This window comes from Globicephala melas, chromosome 8 (assembly GCF_963455315.2).
Source record: "Globicephala melas chromosome 8, mGloMel1.2, whole genome shotgun sequence".
NCBI lineage: Eukaryota > Metazoa > Chordata > Mammalia > Artiodactyla > Delphinidae > Globicephala > Globicephala melas.
In genome coordinates this window covers 83,204,383-83,226,761 of record NC_083321.1, presented here as the reverse complement: position 1 = coordinate 83,226,761, position 22,379 = coordinate 83,204,383, and the positions used below count along the sequence as shown (strand labels likewise).

General features: G+C 38.3%; 1 protein-coding gene across 1 annotated transcript; it reads left to right on the top strand.

Annotated features, from left to right (window-relative positions):
• Positions 1 to 2,832: 2,832 nt before the first annotated feature.
• On the top strand, positions 2,833 to 21,139 carry ALKBH8 (alkB homolog 8, tRNA methyltransferase). Its single transcript, XM_060304351.1, has 8 exons — positions 2,833 to 2,954; positions 9,507 to 9,642; positions 13,089 to 13,326; positions 16,053 to 16,184; positions 17,226 to 17,321; positions 19,360 to 19,464; positions 20,579 to 20,649; positions 21,095 to 21,139. The coding sequence occupies exons 1-8, from the start codon at positions 2,833 to 2,835 to the stop codon at positions 21,137 to 21,139; spliced, it is 945 nt and encodes a 314-aa protein (XP_060160334.1).
• The last annotated feature ends 1,240 nt before the right edge of the window (positions 21,140 to 22,379 follow it).

Genomic DNA, 22,379 nt, shown 5'->3' with positions numbered 1-22,379 from the left:
GTTTTACTAAGGAAAGAGTTATTAGGTAAGCATTCAATACCTTTGAAAAATTATTATAAATCACTGTGTAAAGCTTTTGGCACAGGTAAAGATGAATTCTACCTTCAAATTAGGTTTCTTTTCAGTTCAACATTTATTGAATTTCTATTATTACAAGAGTATGGAAGACACTGGAGTTACATAATGAATAAAACAGGGTCTTAATGTAGCTAGAAATCACTTCAGGGAGTCATCTTCTCTGGCAGAAATTATTCACACAATATTCTGAGCAAAAGATAAGGGCCTGTATAAAAAGGATTGCATGCAAAATTTCATATGGATTGGGAATTCCCTGGCAGTCCAGTGGTTAGGACTTGGCTCTTTCACTGAGGGGGCCTGGATTTGATCCCTGGTTGGGGAACTAAAATCCCGCATGCTGCACAGTGTGGCCAAATTAAAAAAAAAATTTTATATGTATCTGCTTTTTCCTAAGGATATGAAAATAAGGATGGACAGCAAGTGGTTGGAAATTTGGGCCTGTAACTCAGGATCAGAAGAGTAGAAAAGGAATGAACAACCATTTAATAGCTACTTTATATATGTTAGTTAAATTGTTATATCAATCCCCAAAGGTAAATGCTGTTTTGCAATTTCTGCTTCACGTCATACTCCAATGACCATATTGCTTTCACTAAATCAAACTGTCTCCTAAAGAGAAGCAGGGACTGAAGATAAGATTAGAAGAGTCACAAATCTCTTTAAAATTCTGGAGAGCCAGATAGGGAGACTGTAGAATAAAAGAGTCAAACACAAAACCTGAAGGATTGCCTGCATTTAATCATGGAAAAAGGAGAGAAGCTAGTGAAAAACTCTGAAAACAAGTGATCAGAATGTGTAAGGAAAACAAGGAGAGAATTGTTTCACAGAGGCCAGGAAATTTAAAAGGTTTAAAAGCTCCAGTACCTTCAAGCAGGGTGGATGCAGAGATGAAATAAACTGAATTTGGTCAACAGGACATAAGGTGATATTTTGTTTTGCTGTCCAATTTTTTTCCCTTTTTAAAATTAATTTTTATTGGAGTATAGTTGCTTTACAATGTTGTGTTAGTTTGTACTGTACAGCAAAGTGAGTCAGCTATACATATACATATATCCCCTCTTTTTCGGATTTCCTTCCCATTTAGGTCACCACAGAGCACTGACTAGAGTTTCCTGTGCTATACAGTAAGTTCTCATTAGTTATCTATTTTATACATAGTATCAATAGTGTGTATATGTCAATCCCAGTCTCCCAATTCATCCCACCCCCTACCCTCCTTTCCCCCCGGTATACCTACGTTTGATTTCTACATCTGTGTCTCTTTCTGCTTTGCAAATAAGTTCATCTATACCATTTTTTCTAGATTCCACATATATGCATTAATATACGATATTTGTTTTTCTCTTTCTGACTTACTTCACTCTGTGTGACAGTCTCTAGGTTCATCCATGTCTCTACATTGTTGTCCAATTTGGTAGCCACTAGCTAAATGCAGCTATTTACATTTAAATTAATTAAAAAGTCAAAATTCAGCTCCTTAGTTGTATTAGCCACATATGAAATGCTCAAAAGCTACATGTGGCTAGTGGCTAGCATATTGGACAACTCAAAAAAAGTTTCCATCATCACAGAAAGTTCTACTGGAATGTATTTTTTTAAAGCATCCAGTAGTGCAGAAGCAAGAATGCAATGGGGAGATTTAACATGTTTTCCCTTATGCCGTCTATAGTAGTTTGCAACATCTGGTTGATTTGATTTCTCTAGCTTGAGTTTGTGTCTTCACTTTTGCTATTCATTTTCAGTCTCACACTCGTTTTACTGGACTATTGCAATGGCTGCCTATCTGCTTCCCCAACTTGTTCCTTCCTCCTTCTAATCTTTTCTCCATACAAATCATTCATCCTCTCAACAACACTCTTGTCAATGCCACTTTTCCTGAGCAGCCAACCTTAACTTTTACTGATAGTCCACTGTGGTAGGGTGCAAATGGGGGCACTGTCTCAACACCATAAGTGATTTCCTTCCCACTCCCAAGTTTCCTTCCCTGCACTCACACAGCTCATAATCCAATGCAAGCAGCATGATTTTAATACATTCATATCACACAAATAACGTTAGAGCAGGAACAATAGCTAATCATCACCCTCTCCTGTGTCTTTTATTTCTGATCTGTTACCAAATCTTTTCCCTTTTCACTTCACCACTGCAATAGCCTGTTACCTAGTCTTCTTTTAGTCTCTCCTCCTACCTTCCACCAGAAGCTCCGGTCAAATTACCCAATTTCTTTCAGGGATCCCCTTAGGCCTACAGAGCAGAATGGCGTAAATTCTTCTAAAATGTAGCACAGCCCATCTTTCCTCTCCTACCTCCCTCAACATTCTTCCACACATCTTTCTATCACCCGGTAGTATTCACCATTCCCCTGGCACATTCACGCATATTCACCTCCCACTCTCTTGTCTATGCGGTGTCATCTTTCAGACCCCAAGCTTCTCTCCCATTCCCTTAAGACTCAGGAGGTAAGACGCACAGAGCCCAAGGCGGAGGGGGTCATTACTCAGGGACCGAGGGACAGAAACCTGTTTGACCGTGTCCATTTGGGGAGCTACCCCAAATAAGCTGCACTAACAACCCTTGCTATGCCCCTCGCAAAAGTCAACCTAATTTTCACTGTAACGGAGAGCAAGCCCTTCTCTAGTCAAAGACTCTTGGCAGAGAAACAGGCACTAAAAGCTCTCGGAGGCGAAAGGGATTGTGGGAACGCCGGTCATCTCCCCGCAGGCTCATGGGAAATGTAGTGCAGTTTTCTCCAACATGGCTGCGCCCAGGAGAGTTGATGTGCTTGTACCCTCTGCGGCTTCTGGGGATAGAGTGGGAGAAACTGCCGAAGGAGAGAGCACCCGCGTGGCGAGAACCCAGCCTGAGTCAAGGCGGAGGTTTGTGGCACTTCTTATTGGCGGACATGATGGATGCAAATCGCCGCTTTCTCTTTTTGGCCTCTTCCGGTCTCCTCTATCTGCCTCAAGAGCTTCGGACCTCACCAGGGAGAGGAGGGATGGTCCGTGGGCAGTAGGTTGTCTGTGCATGGGGTGGTCCTGTCAGAGTTTGAGGTGCACGTGCTTGTATTTGTTGCGGGTGCTCACGTTGTGTCTGTGTCAATGTTCTGTTTCTTTTGGGGTTGGAGACAGGCGGTTGCAACCTGAGGAGTGTTGGTCAGTGGTGTTAGCTTTAGGGGTTTTTTTGACCCTGCCAATGCAGTGAAGAAAGGATGTTGCTGGTGGTCTGGTAGCTTACAAAGCTGAATCTTCCTATGCTCTTTTTTGAGTAAAACCGGAGACCCCTGGGCTTGTGGTACTGTGAGCCTATAGTTTGCGCTGATTTCATTTAACAGATACTTACTGAGTACTTGCTGAACTCTAGGCACTCAAGTGATGTGCCTTCAAGTAGGTCACAGCCTTCTGGGTGAGCCCAGCACACAAACAGGGAATTATAATATAATGTGAAAATTGCAGGGATAGAGATACACATTAGATATTAATGAAAACATTGAAGAGGGCCACCAAGCTCAGAATCCTGGCAAAGAGGTTTAGGAGGTAAGATGGCAAGTTTAATAAGTTTAGGATTACTCAGTAAGCGTTTATTGAGTAACTCCTAGGTGCTAGGTCCTGTTCTACGTGCTGAGTGCTACAGGGTGAATAATACAGACCAAAAAATCTCTACTTTGTTTTTTTCTTATTTCTTATTTATTTATTTATTTACTTTATTATTGGCGGCTCGGGTGAGGCACGTGGGATCTTCGTCGAGGCATGCGGGATCTTTCTTTGTCGTGTGAGCTTCTCTCTAGTTGTGGCGCGTCGGCTCCAGGGTGCGTGGGCTCTGTAGTTTTCTGCACGAGGGCTCTAAGTTGAAGCACGCGAGCTCAGTAGCTGTGGCGCGAGGGCTTAGTTGCCCTGCGGCATGTGGGATCTTAGTTGCCCCGCCAGGGATTGAACCCTCGTCCCCTGCATTGTAAGGTGGATTCTTTACCACTGGACCACCAGGGAAGTCCCAGAATCTCTACTTTCATAGAGCTTACCTTCCTAGTAAGTTAAAGGAGGAAGACAGAATAAAGACAATTACTGAGGGCATTAGAAAATATAGAGTAGGTATTCTTCAAAGAATTAAAATGAGGTGATATGACAGTGATGGGTCAATTTTTTCTAATCATTAAAAAAAATTTTTTTTAAATAGGTAATGCAATTTGAATAGCTGCTAAATTCAAAACTTACAAAAGAGGAGCTTCTCATTCCTGTACCTACTCTACCTGTTTTCCCTTCCTGGTGGCAACCCATATCACTGATATCTTGTATGTTCTAGAAACCTGTATGTATAATTTGTATGCCTGTACTGTACTTTATAACCAGGGCTCATTTGATAGGAATTGAAGTTGTTTCCAATCTTTGCTATTAATTAAATTTAATTTACATACTAGCATAGGAACATTTGTCTATACTGCTTGGTTCATTTAGGCTGTCTTATTTAAGGAGAGCATAGACACGCATATTACCATTACCATTTAGGCAATATCCAATAGGATGTGTTGGGGTTAAACTTACTAACAGAGCAGATGTGATTTATAAACCCTTGTTATCCTATGGAGAGTGTGCTTAGGCTGGACTCAGCATGGCTGGTATTCTAATAAATAGTGACCTGGCTCCTGTAACATCCCATAACAGTCCCGTAACATGGCAAGGAGCACGCAAGCCTTTGTGCAAATCCCTTGTGGGAAATCCCTTGGCCAGAGAAGTGGCCTTGTTAGAAAGGGGCACCTCCACATCTCAGCAGCTGGTATCAGCCTATTCCTTGGTGAGGTGACTCTACTGGTCTTTCTTCACATGGAGTAATATTGCCTCACTGAGGGAAGAAGGGAAAGGGGATGACAGAAATGTGATTATGAGGCTCCATCTACTGGTGCTGGACTCTAAGTGTCAGACTTGAAAAAATGTATTCAGCATCATCTTTTTTCTCATTTCTTCCACTTTGCAGTCTTTGCTCATGTAACATATTTAGAAAAAAATTCTTAGTAGATTCATCCCTGTTCTTCATTGCTAACTGCAAAAATGATGATCTTGGAATGGAGTGGCAATAAGATAATTCTTTTGAGGGTGCTCAGCTTTTCTTGGTCTTCCTAAACAAGTCTTATCTAGCTCTTCTGGAAATTAACAGTAATTTAGTAATAGACGTATTTAATACTTTTTACAAAGTTATGAGACAGTGTCAAAGAATAACACAGCCAGACATTAGTTAAAGCAGTGAAAACAGACTTTATTTAGTAATTATTGACAGTAGGAGAAAGAGCTAAACTCCATTCCAATTTGTGTGGAAGTGATTAGGGGGTGTGTGTGTGGGTGCTCAGTAGAGTCGGAGAAGTAAAAAATTATAAAGGGTGGGTCAGTGTAAATGCAGTTAGGCCAGCTGGCAGTTGTCAAAGTTAGGATTCCATCCTGTCACAGAGACTGAGAGACAGAGGCCCTGTCCTTCCTGATGATTACATTTCAAAGGGGGAATTCCCTGGCAGTCCAGTGGTTAGGACTCTGTGCTTTCACTCGGAGGGCGCAGGTTCAATCCCTGGTGGGAGAACTAAGATTTTGCAAGCCTCATGGTGCCGCGAAAAAAACAAAACAAAATAAAAAACATTTCAAAGGAATGGTTCTCAGGTTCTTGTGAGAGACATGTCTGAGTTGCAGGAGATACATGTTCACAATTGTAAGCTGGTTTTTCTTTCTCTTTTTTTTTTTTTGTGGTACACTGGCCTCTCACTGTTGTGGCCTCTCCCGCTGTGGAGCACAGGCTCCGGACGCGCAAGCCCAGCGGCCATGGCTCACGGGCCCAGCCGCTCCGCGGCATGTGGGATCCTCCTGGACTGGGGCGTGAACCCGTGTCCCCTGCATCGGCAGGTGGACTCTCAACCACTGCGCCACCAGGGAAGCCCTGTAAGCTGGTTTTTTTGGGCAATTTTATTTAATTAATTTATTTTTTGGCTGAATTGGGTCTTCGCTGCTGCATGCGGGCTTTCTTTCTAGTTGCGGCGAATGGGGGCTACTCTTCGTTGTTGGGCTTCTCATTGTGGTGGCTTCTCTTGTTGTGGAGCACGGGCTCTAGGTGCGCAGGCTTCAGTAGTTGTGGCACGCGGGCTCTGTAGTTGTGGCTCACGGGCTGTAGAGCGCAGGCTCAGTAGTTGTGGCGCACGGACTTAGTTGCTCTGCAGCATGTGGGATCTTCCTGGACCAGGTCTCGAACCCGTGTCCCCTGCATTTGCAGGAGGATTCTTAACCATTGTGCCACCAGGGAAGTCCCGTAGGCCGTTTTTAATAAGTGCTTTAAAAAAGAAGGGAGGTCAGGGGCCTATTGTTAGGAGATGTTAGAACAAATAGTAAAATATCCAGGCAGCATTTTAAGTTTTCTCAGGCAGCCATTTTAATGGGGAGCTGGGGTCATCCTAGGGTATGGCTTTATGCTGCTATAAGCTAGAGTTTGGTGAAGTTTTTTAGTGCAGGGTTTGGATGGAGTTATGTGCCAAGAATAGGCACTATTTTTCCTGTTTTATAGGTGAAGAAACCTAAGCACAGAAATAAGTAAGTAACTCGCACAGGGTCATATAGCTAGTAAATTGTAAACCTGAGGTTTAAACCTAGAACCTGGACCCCTAAACACTGTGTTATACTGTCTCAAAAAACTGAAGGAGGCTCTGGGGAAACAAAAATATGATTTAATTCTTGTCATCAAAGAGCTCATAGTCCAGTGGAAGGGGACAAACATTAGAACAAATAATTAGTGCAATGTTAAAAATATATATTCAGCTGTCCCCTTCCTATGTAACGATGACTCCTAAACCTTTCTGTCTAACCTCATTTCTTCTCATTTTTCCACTTTATGTTTTTCATCTGCCAGCCAGACATTGCAACTGTGTATCTGAACGGTACTTCAAACATTATATCCTAAATCTGACTTATCACCTCCCTTACTGAGCAGCTCTTCCTGACCCTCTTCTGACTTTCCAGTTTTGGAATGACATCACTAGCCTCTCAGTCACTCAGACTCTGTCCTGCTAGTAACTGATCTCTGATTCTTCTCTCCCTCATGTCCAAGTAGTCATCAGGACTATTGATTATTCTTGAACTTTTCTTTTGCCCTCTCCCCTTCTCTCCCTATTTCCTTTCTTCCTACATACAGCCTTCACCCTAGATCAGGCCAGCATTTTTACTTGTTAAGCAGGGTTATTGCAAGTCCTTTTGCCTCTCATTTCCCTATTGTGCTGTCCAGCCAGCCTGTTTTACTGGCCTTACCTCCTATCACATGTGCTCCATGTATTAGTTAAACTGGATTACTGGCCGTTGTTTCAATAGTCTCAGCATTTTTCTCTGTACATAAAGATTAATAATTAGAGTTTTGACTGTTTGAGAGCTGTTTTGGAATATGATTTATTTTTATTTTTATTTTTTTGCGCTGCGCTGGTCTCTCACCGTTGTGGCCTCTCCCGTTGCGGAGCACAGGCTCCGGACGTGCAGGCTCAGCGGCCATGGCTCACAGGCCTAGCCGCTCCGCGGCATGTGGGATCTTCCCGGACTGGGGCACGAACCCGTGTCCCCTGCATCGGCAGGCGGACTCTCAACCACTGCGCCACCAGGGAAGCCCTGATTTTTCAAAAAATAAATTTATTTATTTTATTTATTTTTGGTTGTGTTGGGTCTTCATTGCTGTGTGTGGGCTTTCTCTCGTTGCAGTGAGCGGGGGCTACTCTTCGTTGAGGCATGCGGGCTTTTCATTGCAGTGGCTTGTCTTGTTGCAGAGCACGGGCTCTAGGTGCGTGGGCTTCAGTAGTTGTGGCACGTAGGCTCAGTAGTTGTGGCTCGTGGGCTCTAGAGTGTAGGCTCTAGAGTTGTGGCGCACGGGCTTCGTTGCTCCGCGGCGTGTGGGATCTTCCAGGACCAGGGCTCGAACCTGTGTTCCCTGCATTGGCAAGCGGATTCTTAGCCACTGCACCACCAGAGAAGTCCCTGGAATATAATTTTATTTAACTTCTTAAACTTATTTCATTTGCTAACTTTGAAGACTTTCAAGTGGGTGAAGAGTGGAATCAGTGGATAAGCCAATATTCTCTGCTCTAAAAAATTATGTCTACTACTCACTGTCTTTGCCAGACACATCTATTTCTATTTTTAGCTTCTGTTCTTTATTGCCTCACTGGATACCCTCCCTTCCACGTGACTGTATATTTCTTGTCCTTTGATACTCAGCTCAAGTCCCCTTTTGTTTTGAAGTTCTCCCAAACTTTTCCAGTTGACATTGATCTTATCTTTTTTGTCTCTAATTTGTATCACATCTAAAGACCATTAACACTTAATTATCTAAAGACACGTCATATTCTTTCATTGTTTAATGTTTGTTTTCCTCAACTAACTTATAAACTGGTTGAAAGCATAAACTATGTATTATATTTGTATGCTGTAGAGTGCTGAGACCATAAGTAGGCATGTGTATATTCACTCATTATCATTTGTTTATCCCTTCAACAAATTTTTGTTGAGCACCTACTGTGTGCTGGCATTCCTTGGAGTTTACATCCTGATGGAGGAATTAAGCCAGCAAATTAATAATCACAAATTGTGTTAAGTTCTGTGAACAAAATAAAATAGACTTCTATAATAAAGCATAATGTAGGGTGCTGATTTGGATAGTGCAAAGACCTTTTTTGGAATAGCACTCAGTAACTACTTGCTGATTGACATATTTCAAAAAAAATGAAAACACAATTCTATGGGGTTCTTATACCTGTTATTTTAAAAATTATAGATACAAAAATATATAACATATAGCTTAAAAATAATAAAACAAACACCTAAACCACCACCTAGCTTAAATATTTTTGATGCCTCTATGTGTCCCTTTCATATCACAGTTCTGTCCTCCCCCCATGAAATAACTTCTCTCCTGAACTTTGTGTTTATCATTTCCTTGCTTTTCTTTGCATTATGCTACATATGTATTTCTAAACAACATATGGCTTACTTTTGGATTTTGAACTTTATATAATGGAATCATACTGTATATTCTTCTGTAAATTTTGTCTGTTTGTTTCTCCCTTTTTTCCTTTCCTAACATTATGTTGTGAGATTTGTTTGTGGCACATTTTACCTTGGACTTCATAAGTAAAGGGAACGCATGTGGGAAAATATCTCACTTAATAGCACTAAAGCATTGACATGTTTTGTAGAACCTACCAGAGATGCTATTAGATGTTCTTGCTTCTTTGTTACCTTCTTAAATATTCCTTTATTGTCCATGCATCTGTTTGTTCTCACTTCTCTTTGTTGGTGACAAGTATGGTAACCATTTAAAAATTATCGCATAGAAATATTTATAAACTATAAAATACATGAATAGTATTATTATAACTGTTTCTTGGGACTCTTTAAGATTGACATTTTATACTTTTTTTTTTTTTTAAGTATTGCCATGGACAGCAACCACCAAAGTAATTACAAACTCAGTAAAACTGAGAAGAAGTTCTTAAGGAAACAGATTAAAGCCAGGCATACTTTGCTGAGACATGAAGGCATTGAGACAGTATCCTATGCTACTCAGGTGACCTAAAACTATTATTATCATTTGAATGTAAATGTATTGCCATGTTAGTGTGTTCTAAGTAATATTTCTTAATAATTGCTCAGAGAAGAAGGCTATAATTGTTCCATCATGTGTTACGATCTGTGTTAAATATACATATGATAAGACCTGCTAACTTTCTATTTGGGGACATAGCCTAGTATAGTTTGAATTTCCACTGAGGAAGTTGTAATTCTGTATTAATAACAATAACACTATACAACTGTTTACAGTTTACAAAGCATACTTATATTCATTATTATATTTAATTCCCTAGAAATCCTTATGAGGTAGATGAGAAAACTAAGGTTCTGAAAGGTTGTGATATGTCCATTGATATAAGGTGCTGAATAGAAACCTAAAGCTAGATCTTTTGTACCCTAATGCAGTCTTCTTTCTTCTATTCCTAACTTCATCTCTATTATAAAGTATTTGATTATATGCTGTGAAACATTTCTTATTTATGAGACCTCATTTACAAAGCCTTTTTATTTTCTTATGGGCAATGATTAAATGATATATATGTATGTATGTATAGATACCCCCCCCACCCGCCTTCCACACACACACACACACACACACACACATATACACACACAAACTCTTCCTGGGCTATGAATGAGAAGAACTTATTTTAACTCTTAGCTTCTCCACGTATTTGTACATGAGCAGTACCCTTTGACTTCAGCTTTCTTCATTTGTAAGGACATAGTATTACATACTTTTTATTCCATTGGATTGTTACATTCTAAAGAGAACACGTATATGATAGTACTTCTTAGTCATTAAAATACCACATGAATGTAAAGTATTCTTATCATATTCTTTCTGGTTGTAAAGATATAGGATAACAGTAGTAAGGCAGCTTAGCTAGCATCTAACTGAGGACCAAAGACATACAATTTAGGAGGTGAAGCTGGGATTAAAATTTAGACCTCTTGATTCTCAGACCAGTACTCTTCTCTAATGCTTTTTCTGTCTTCCATACTGCATCATAGTTTAGGAATGAGTGCTCTATTTAGGGAGATTTAATATTAGCAGGTAAAAGGCCCAGACTTATATTTTCTTAAATATTAATAACTTCAGGCCCTCTCACCCGTGGCATCCACGCACAGTGTGCCTCACGCCCAGGTTCCTGCACTGTTCCCTCGCAGCCATGAGACGCCAGGTGCTCCTTCTGCTCCTGCCACCCGTGCTGGCCACACTGGGGGCTCGGGGGCTCCATGACCGATGAAATACAGTGTAACGTGATGAGGCAAGCTGCCTGTGGTGGGAGATGCATTCCTGTGGCCTGGCTCTGCAACGGAGGGCAGGAGTGCCTGGATGGGGCGGACGAGCAGTGTGCTTTGCAGGTGCGAAATCTTCATCAAGCGCTAATCACTGAAGAAACAGTTGTAAGGTATCATCCAAAAAAACCAGCATCATGGAGAATTTTTCCTTTCCTGAAGTACACCTTCAATAAAAGCACATATACATGAAAAAAAAAACAAACCCAATAACTTCAGAGAATTTAAACCAAATCCCTCAAAAAAGGATGGAGTGGATAATAGATTAGAATTAATGTCTGCACGCACTTCCTGCCAAGACCACTGAGGCTGTGAGGCATTCAGAAGATTTATGATATACCCTATTTTCATCAATTCTCAAGCATAACTGGCATTTTTTCCCCTTACAGGGGTTGTGAAGACAAGTGGTAAGAAAAGAAATGGGTTAAGTTTCTTTGCTGCCTCTGAAACTTGTTTCTGGTTGAGGTTGACTTTTTTCTTCAGATCTCTAGAAGCTTTACTCATATTTTATAGTATTGTATTAATGTGTTTATTAGTGTGTGTGTGTATACTTACATACATATAAAGTATTGGCTGCCCCATGAAAGAACAGAGCTTTACTTATTATCCAATTTTTTTTTTGCGGTACGCGGGCCTCTCACTGCTGCGGCCTCTCCCGTTGCGGAGCAACAGGCTCCGGAACCGCAGGCCCAGCGGCCATGGCTCACGGGCGCAGCCGCTCCGCAGCATGTGGGATCCTCTCGGACCAGGGCACGAACCCGCGTCCCCTGCATCGGCAGGCGGACTCTCAACTACTGCGCCACCAGGGAAGCCCTATTATCCAATTTTATAATAATTGTTTTATATTCTTTTAAAACAGTGTTCTAGATATTCCCATTTTATGCATATGAAGCTAAAACATTATGTTCTACACTCATAAATCAGGTGTTGGCAGACTACTGTCTTCAGGTCAAATCTGGCTTGTGAGATAAGAATGAGTTTTCCATTTTTAAGGGTTGTTTAAGAATAAAACAAGACTATGTGGCAGAGGCTTATATGACCTGTGAAGCTTAAAATATTTACTATCTGGCCCTTTTCAGAAAAGTTTTGCCAATACCTGGTATAAATGATGAAACTGATGAGTGTAGGCCATCAGTTGTTTACTTTTGTTATGCTACAGAGTTTAAAGATCTTAATGCTGTGTAGAATGTTTTTTAAGTACAGAGACTATAATGGCACTAGGCCATAAGCATCAGAATAAAAATAGAAAACCTCCCCTACCTAATTCCTTGAGTAAAGTTGAACAGGATTGCAAATGACAGGAAGTAAGCATGATATTTACAAAGGAAAAAAATTTAATTGCAAAATGACTGAATAACCCACAAACAGAGGAAATTTTTCCTGTTTTATGTTCAATAGAACTTGTAATTGTTTTTTTCTTCCAGCCAGTACCTTTACCTTTAGTTTTTAGTAAACATTGTATAATGGTTATATCAAAAAGTATGGATTCTGGAAACTGACAGAAGTAAATTTTAAACCCAGCTCCAACTAATCACCATCTTAACCTCATTTTTCTGATTTTTAGTTTCTTTCTGTATGAAGTGGGGCTTATATTACCCACTTTGTAGGATTGTTGTGAAGATTATGTTAATGAAGATTGAGTAGGTAAAAACATATAGCACAGTGTCTAGCAAAAGAGCAAGTATTGGGCTTCCCTGGTGGCACAGTGGTTGAGAGTCCGCCTGCCGATGCAGGGCACACGGGTTCGTGCCCCGGTCTGGGAAGATCCAGCATGCTGCGGAGCAGCTGGGCCCGTGAGCCATGGCCGCTGAGCCTGCACGTCCAGAGCACAGGCTCCGCAATGGGAGAGGCCACAACAGTGAGAGGCCCGCGTACCACAAAAAAAAAAAAAAAAAAAAGGCAAGTATTATGTAAATCCTTGTTTCTTCTCTCTGCCTCCTCTGTTTCATTGTGTTAAATTTATGAGCAGTGAAAGTTATCTTTTAATTTGTATGTATATGGTCATTAAGAAATGAATATTTTACTGAAAAGGCTATTAAAAATCAGTATTATTTACAATATCTTATTTTTAAATTTCATTTAAAAATAACAGATTGATATCAATTGCTCATGTTACTTTCTTTTTTTTGTTTTTTTTAGAGCCTGATTGTTGCCAATGGTGGTTTGGGTAACCGAGTGAGTAGGAACCAACTGCTCCTGGTGTTAGAGAAGTGTGGATTGGTGGATGCTCTCTTAATGCCACCTAATAAGCCCTACTCATTTGTAAGATACAAAACTGTAGAAGAATCCAAGAAAGCCTATGATACTCTCAATGGAAAAGAAATAGTGGTTGACTTAGGACAAAAGATTATTCTGTACTTGAATTTTGTGGAAAAAGGTATATCATACAGGTATCTTTTTAAAAATGGTTTTTGCTTTTGTGTGTTTTCTTTTCTTACCTCAGTTGGAAGTTTCAGTTATTGTGAAACAGAATTGAATGTCAGTTAAGCAACCCCTTTTTGTTTAACAAACATTCTTTAAGTGCGTAGTTTGTACAGGCATGGGACTAGTAGTTGAAGGGAGGTGATTTAGACATAGCTTACCAACCTAACAATACATGTATTATGTATGCATGTTATTTTGGAGCCCTGCTATCTAATTGTGTCTTTCAAAATTTATTGTTGAGGATTTAGATCACCAATTTATTTTACAGTGTCTACCCAAAAGCTTTCAATGAATCACTTAGGAATTAATTGTGATCCAAATGATTACGTGCCAAGGTTCATGATTATGGAGGAGCAACTTTAGCTACCAAAGATCCCCAAAGCTTTAGAGTGGCGATGTCCAGTAGAACATTCTGTGATGATGGAAATATGTTCATATTTTATATCTGTACTGTCCAACACGATTGTTTGGTTTTTAAATTTAATTTTATTTAAATTAATTAAGTTAACTAATTTAAATAAAAGCTTTGTAGACTGATTTACAGAATTGCTGCAGGGATTATTACATCTTTTCACCACTGAGCCATGGAAATGAGATACATTGAGATGAACTTAGACTTCTAATCTCCTCCTATTATATTCATTTGCCACCTATTTAGGCAATTAAAGAGTTTTGTTTAGATATGCTGGGAGTGGGTAGGAGAGTAGAATATGATCAAATTTATGTTTTATAAAATAAGGTTCAAAGGAAACTTTAACTCCTTTATAGATATATTTTAGAAGTTATAATTCTCAGTGTCTATATGTACTTAATTTTTAAAATTTCTTTAATTTATTTATTTTTGGCTGCAATTGGGTCTTCATTGCTGCACGCCGGCTTTCTCTAGTTGTAGTGAGTGGGGGCTACTCTTCGTTGCGGTGCACGGGCTTCTCACTGTGGTGGCTTCTCTTGTCATGGAGCATGGGCTCTGGGCATGCCGGCTTCAGTAGTTGTGGCACGTGGGCTTAGTAGTTGTGGCTCGCGGGCTCTGGAGCGCAGGCTCAGTAGTTGTGGTGCACGGGCTTAGTTGCTCCGCTGCATGTGGGATCTTCCCGGACCAGGGATTGAACCCATGGCCCCTGTATTGGCAGGCGGATTCTTAACCACTGCGCTACTGGGGAAATCCAATATGTACTTAATTTTAAATCTGACTTAAGCTTTCAGATTTTGAAAACTAGATTTTTTCGTATTTTGTGTTTGTGATCAGTTTTTGAAAATTGTATGCTTTAGGAATAAGTCTTTTTTTTTTTTTTAAATTGGGGTACAGTTGTTTTACAATGTTGTAGGAATAAGTCTTAATCAAAAAATATTGTCCTTGGGTTTTCCCCCATTCAGCATGTTGAACACTGTAAGAAATTGCATGAAATGAGTTTTGGAGTGTTTTTTATTTGAAATCCTGTATTAGGTCCAGATGTACTTTTTTAATGTATTTTTTATTGAAGTATAGTTGATTTACAAGGTTGTGTTAGTGTCTGGTGTACAGCAAAGTGATTCGATTTTATATATGTGTGTGTGTGTGTGTGTGTGTGGAAAAGAATATGAGAAAGAATATATATGTATGTATACATATGTATGTATACACATATATGTATGTATACATACATATATATTCTTTCTCATATTCTTTTCCATAATAGTTTACTACAGGATATTGAATATAGTTCCCTGTGCTATACAGTAGGACCTTGTTGTTTATCCATTCTATATATAATAGTTTGCATCTGCTAATCCCAAACTCCCAAAACCATCCCTCTCCCACTGCCCACCCCCCTTGGCAACCAACCACAAGTGCATTCTCTATGTCTGTGAGTCTGTTTCATTTGTGTCATATTTTGGATTCCACATATAAGTGATATCATATGGTATTTGTCTTTCTCTTTCTCACTTACTTCCCTTAGTATTATAATCTCTAGGTGCTTCCATGTTGCTGTAAATGGCATTATTTCATTCTTTTTTATGGCTGAGTAGTATTCCAGTGTGTGTGTGTGTGTGTGTGTGTGTGTGTGTGTGTGTGTGTGTGTATGTTTGTATTTACCACATCTTCTTTATCCATTCATCTGTCAATGGACATTTATGTTGCTTCCATGTCTTGGCTATTGTAAATAGTGCTGCTATGAACATTGGGGTGCATGTATCTTTTTGAATTATAGTTTTGTCCTGATGTATGTGCAGGAGTGAGATTGCTGAGTCATATGACAACTCTATATTTAGTTTTTTTAAGAAACCACCATACTGTTGTTTTACACTCTTCTATTACTTGACCATAGGAGCAAAAATGAGTATTTAAATTTTTTTATTCAATATTTAGAATCTGGTTTGTTTATGGAGGTGCATACTGTAGATATTATGAGAAACCTTTTTTCTTAGTGAGATTTAAAAAGTGGCTTAATTGTGTTCAAACAAAATATTTAAGTAAATACTGTTCTATTTGCTATTGGTAATTGCAGTGGATAAAATGTACCATAATTTTTATCTTGGCCTTTATTTTTTGTTTTTAATATGTTGTGTGCCTTTCAGCATTCTTATTTCTAAAAATGAGGTTTGGGGTTTTATGAACTGATAAGTGGCTATTGGACAGAATTATTTGTCTATGAGAACTTTAAGTTTTGTATTTTGACTATTTTAATTTCATTTCCCCAGCACAGTGGAAAGAGTTGGGGCTTCAAGCCTTGCCTCCAGGCCTCATGGTAATAGAAGACATTATTTCTTCTGAGGATGAGAAAATGCTTTTGGAAAGTGTTAACTGGACAGAAGATACAGACAATCAAAATTGTAAGTAAAACTTTAAATCTGGTATTTAAAAGTTTCTGCAAAATGCCTTATCCTCCTTTGGTTTATTAAAACTCTGTTTCCTCAAAATTACTGAAAGTACCCTGGATACAATGTTAGGTAAGTCATACCAACAATTCTTAAGAGCATTAATAATAAATAGCATTTATATAGGTATCAATTTAAAACTCCAAACTGATTAATATTTATTAGTCAACATTTGTGCAACTAACATTTATAAGCCGTTTTATATACAGTTGGTTGTCTGTTCCGTATCCATGAATTCCGTCAACCATGGATTGAAAATATTTGGAAAAAAAAGAGAAATTCCAAATAAATAAAAAAAAAAAGAAAAAGAAAAAAGAAAAATTCCAGAAAGTTCCAAAAAGCAAAACTTGAACTTGCCGCATGTTGGCAACTATTTACATAGCATTTACGTTGTTATTTACAACTATTTTACATAGCATTTACGTTGTACTAGGTATTGTAAATAATCTAGAGATTATTTAAAGCATGCTGGAGGATGTGAAAACTGTATGAAGGTTACATGCAAATACTGCACTATTTTATGTAAGAGACTTTATTGTCCTTGGATTTTGGTATTTGAGGGAACCAATCCCCCAAGGATACCCAGGGACAACCCTATATTGTCTTATTTGGTTCTCTCCACCCTAAGACAAATTTCCTATGAGGAATCAGCAGTTCAGTAACATATCATTATAATGTAGTAAGAACCTCCTGGAGAAATTTACAAATTCGTTACTTTGACTCTTTTCCAGATCATTAGCAATCTTATGAGTGGCAGTGGACATGTTTAGCTCTTTCAGATTGACTGGGTGAAACCCTTAAAAGTTTGTTTCAATTTTAGACTTAAAAGAATAGCAGCTATGAGGTAGAATGTTTCATTTTACTAAAGACAATAATTTAGCAGTTAACAAAAGTTACCATTACTAAACCAATCCTTATTCATAAAGTTGACTTTGAAATACATGAGGAATCAAATTCTTTTTCTCCTAAATAGTTTACTTTCTTCTCTTCATACAGTTCAAAAATCCTTAAAACACAGAAGAGTAAAGCATTTTGGCTATGAATTCCACTATGAGAACAACCATGTAGATAAAGATAAGCCATTACCTGGGGGTAAGTAATTGTTGTGTTTTTTTTATACATTAAAAAAAAATTTTTTTAATTTATTTATTTAATTAATTTATTTTTGGCTGCATTGGGTCTTCATTGCTGCATGCAGGCTTTCTCTAGTTGTGGCGAGTTGGGGCTACACTACTCTTTGTTGCAGTGCATGGGCTTCTCATTGCGGTGGCTTCTCTTGTTGCGGAGCATGGGCTGTAGGTGCATAGGCTTCACTAGTTGTGGCACGCGGGCTCAGTAGTGTGGCTCGTGGGCTGTAGAGCACAGGCTCAGTAGTTGTGGCACACAGGCTTAGTTGCTCCGTGGCATGTGGGATCTTCCTGGACCAGGGGTTGAACCCGTGTCCCCTGCATTGGCAGGCGGATTCTTAACCACTGCACCACCAGGGAAACCCAGTAACTGTTAATAAATAATAAGGACTGGTAAAAATTAATATATTAATAATATTAGGATATCATGGTTGAGATTATTTTTCATTTGTCATTTGTAGGTAAACTTATGAAACAGTTGATTAAATTTAAAACATTTTAATTAACTAAATAGTGTCGTTTTGTGTTAAAAATGTTATACATATAAATAAAGCTAAATTTAATTTCTCTTGAACACTATCCATACTCCCATACTCCTCTTCAGAAGTAGTACCATTAACAGTTTAGTGTATACTATTTCAATCCTTATAAATGAGTTTACATCCAAATAACCTGTAAACGTATATAGGTGTTAACACGTAGTATTACATTGTATGTTATAAATTGTATATTCATATATTACCACATTATCACAATATGTCTTAGAGATCTTACATAGGTTTTCATTTTACTGAATGTTCAATAATAGCTTATTCAGTTAATTTCCTTTTGCTAGACATTTAGGCTATTTCTAGTTTTTAGCTGTTACAAGTTGTGCTGCAGTGAATATCTTTGTATACACCTCTTTATGCATTAAAGCAAGAGTTGCTCAAGGGAAACTACTAAATTAGAATTGTGTCAGAGTTATGTTCGTTTAAAAATGTCAATAGACACTGACGAATTGCACCCTAAAAAAGCTATACCAACATACTCTCACGAAGTGTGCACCTCCTTCCCTCTACCCCTAGCAGCATGTGATATTGTAAAACTTTTAACTTTATAATCACCCGATTACTAGTGGGGTTGGCCATTTTTATTTCCTTTTCTGTGAATTCTTTTTCATCTTCTTTACCAGTTTTTTCTAATGGGTGGTCAAATATATTAATAAGAATTTGCTACATAATCAGGATATTAATCCTTTGGTAGAATTGTTCGTTGGAGTTAAATTTATCTGTATTTTTATGACTTTAATCTTATTTAAATATTTCCTTTGCCTCATGAAATAACATTTATGACTCCAATAAAAGTAAGTTAGTTCCACTTTGAAAAGCATGTTTTTTAAAGAGAAATAATTTAAAATAATTAAATTTAAAGTAAATTAATAATTTAAAATAACAAAAAAGAAAGTGGTCAGGATAATTTCCAGTATATAATATCATAAATGTTATAATCTTATTTCTGTTTTACAAAATACCAAAATTGTTGTCTGCAAAATTGTTCTTTTGTACATTTTATTTGATAAAATCAATAAAATAACTTTAAAAGATTCTTAAAATTTTGTTTTAATTTTACTTTGCTTGTGAGTTTACTGTTATGTTTGGATCTGACCACTAAACTAAAAGCTGTGTGATTTTGTTTTGTTTTGTTTTGTTTTTGCGGTACGCGGGCCTCTCACTGTTGTGGCCTCTCCTGTTGCGGAGCACAGGCTCTGGACGCGCAGGCTCAGCGGCCATGGCTCACGGCCATGGCTCACGGGCCTAGCCGCTCCGTGGCATGTGGGATCTTCCCGGACCGGGGCACAAACCCGTGTCCCCTGCATCGGCAGGCGAACTCTCAACCACTGCGCCACCTGGGAAGCCCCAAAGCTGTGTGATTTTTATCATAGTGACTATTTTTTCATTCTTGGGTAAAACATGCAAAGTAAATATTTTAATATGTTTCACCTTTATGATTACTGGTTTCAGGTCTTCCGGACATTTGTGATAGCATTTTGGAGAAATGGTTGAAGGAAGGTTTCATTAAACATAAACCTGATCAACTGACTGTTAACCAGTATGAACCTGGGCATGGTGAATATTTCTTCTTCTAAAATTCCAGTCATATATTTCATAACTAAGTGGGTTATATAACTCTAAGATCAAAGATAGTATTTTTTAGCTCGAACTGACTCTTAATACGCTTATGTTTGTTACCTGTGTTGATTTCAATCCATTTGCAAGTCTACGCTCAGTCTCTTGAGGAATTTGCATCTCTAAGTGTAAACAGACACAGTTGCTATTTGTGATTTTCTTTTGTTCTCCCTCAACATTTTTTTTTTAGAGAGGGAGAAGATTGCTTTAAAAACAAAGGAGGCATGTAAAGTGGAAGAAATCAAATAATTTACAGGTACATAGAAGAAGACTAACTGGTTGGATCATCATGCTCTTCTTTCTCTTCTGTCGAGAATGTGGAAGACAATTCTAGGATGACATTTTAGTAAAAAATCTTTAGGTTATTGATTTTTTGCACTTGTTAGCAGCATCTTCGTCTGATATTTGTACTAATCAAATGATATTGAGGGTTTTATTAATGGCAGGAGTTGTGGCGTTTTTTCCTTCTCTGCATTTATCAGGATGTTTTATGATAGCTTATTTACCTATCAGTCTTTCCATTGGTCTATAAGCTCCTTGAGGACAGAGATTGTGTCTTACTAGGTTTAGGTACCCTCACCATGTAGCAAGGTTCCTTTCAAGTAAGAGATACTCATTTAACATAGATTGAGAGACTGGTGGAAGAAGCCATATCTTAGTTATTGATAAGATTAGTCTTCACACCTGGCTGTTGTTTTTGTTCTACAGGTACTTGGGAATCCAGTATTCAGAGGTCAAAATGACTTTGTTAGTTATATTTCACACTTCCTCTTGGGCTGGGATTGAGTAAATGTTCTAGTTAAGGAGTGACTCTCAAATCTTGATTTTACAGTCAGGTCACAATGGTGCTTTAACATGAAGTTATATTTTTAGTTTAGACTTAGTTTAATTTTATTCACATTGACCTTAAATGTTTCCTTTTAACTAAAATTACAGTACGTTCCAGTTTATCAAATGATGTTTTCACTCTAATACTATGAGGCTATATTTAGAGTTGTCTTAAATCTACTAAAAGGAAAAATGAAATGACCTGTTATCCTATCTTCCATCTCAGGAATTCCTGCTCATATTGACACACATTCTGCGTTTGAGGATGAGATCGTTTCTCTCAGTTTGGGGTCAGAGGTAAATATTCAAACATTTTTATTAGCTATCAACAAATGCCTTACCTTATACAATGCCCTTTTCATAGGATTTCTCACATTTCTTAATCCAAGTGAATTAAGATTTAAAAATGAAATGTAAAGGCACCATTAACAGTTTCATTTCTTACAGACTGTGAAATTAAACAGTTTCATTTCTTACAGACTGTGAAATTATCACAGTCTCTTCTTTTAGGTGTCCAAAGTTTTTATCTATCAGTTCATCAGATGCCAGGAAAAGTCCTGTAAGTTAATTTTTACATTTTACTTTTAGAAGTTAAATAAAATCCAGACTTCCATTTTGCAATAATTTACTGTAGCAGCATTACCATCTAGTGGCTAAAGATAGTAGCTGCAGGCTATAGATGAAAGAAACAAAACTAAAATGTAAGTGTCTGGAATTGTGATAAACTTTTTTCACGTTATAGTATATGATTCAGTCCCTTCAACAACTTTTGAGTAGTAGAGGGTAATGTCCTTATCTTTACAAATGAATAATAAGAGGTTCATGTTTATTCATTGACTTGTTTTTAATAGTTGTACTTTATTTTGAACTGCTAAAGAAGCTATCAAAAGTCTGATTTAAAGCAATCCTTGCAAACTGCAGATAGAATTTTTAGATAGAAATCAACTTAAAAGCTTTTGTACAGCAAAGGAAACCATAAGCAAAACGAAAAGACAACCTCAGAATGGGAGGAAATATTTGCAAATGAAGCAACGGACAAAGGATTAATCTCCAAAATATACAAACATGTTCATGCAGCTCAATATAAAAAAAAAACAACCCAATTAAAAAATGGGCAGAAGACCTAAATAGACATTTTCACCAAGAAGACACACAGTATGGCCAAGAGGCACTTGAAAAGATGCTCAACATCTCTAATTATTAGAGAAATGCAAATCAAGACTACAATGAGGTATCACCTTTACACTGGTTAGAATGGCCATCATCAAAAAATCTACAAGCAATAAATGCTGGAGAGGGTGTGGAGAAAAGGGAATCCTTTTGCACTGTTGGTGGGAATGTAAACCATACAGCCACTGTGGGAGAACAGTATGGAGGTTCCTTAAAAAACTAAAAACAGAACTACCATATGATCCAGCAATCCCACTACTGGGCATATACCCTGAGAAAACCATAATGGAAATGGACACATGTACCCCCATTGTTCATTGCAGCACTGTTTATGTAGCTAGGACATGGAAACAACCAAAATGTCCAATGACATTTCGAGATGTGATGCGTATGTACAATGGAATATTATTCAGCCATAAAAAAGGAATGAAATTGGGTAATTTGCAGAGATGTGGATGGACCTAGAGTCTGTCATACAGAGTGAAGTAAGCCAGAAAGGGAAAAAACAAATATTGTATATTAACACAATATTAATGTAGAATCTAGAAAAACGGTACAGATGAACTCTATTTGCAGGGCAGGAATAGAGATGTAGACATAGAGAACGGACATTGTGTATTCGTGGGGGGGTGAGGGGGAACGTGGGAAGAATTGGGAGATAAGGTGTTGACATAAATACACTACCATGTGTAAAAATAGATAGCTAGTGGGAACCTGCTGTATAGCTCAAGGAGCTCAGCTCGGTGTTCTGTGATGACCTAGATGGGTGGGATGGGGGGGTGGTGGGAGGGAGGTCCAATGAGGGAGGAGAGAGGACTCAGTGGTTAAACAGTCTGCCTGCCAATGCAGGGGGACAT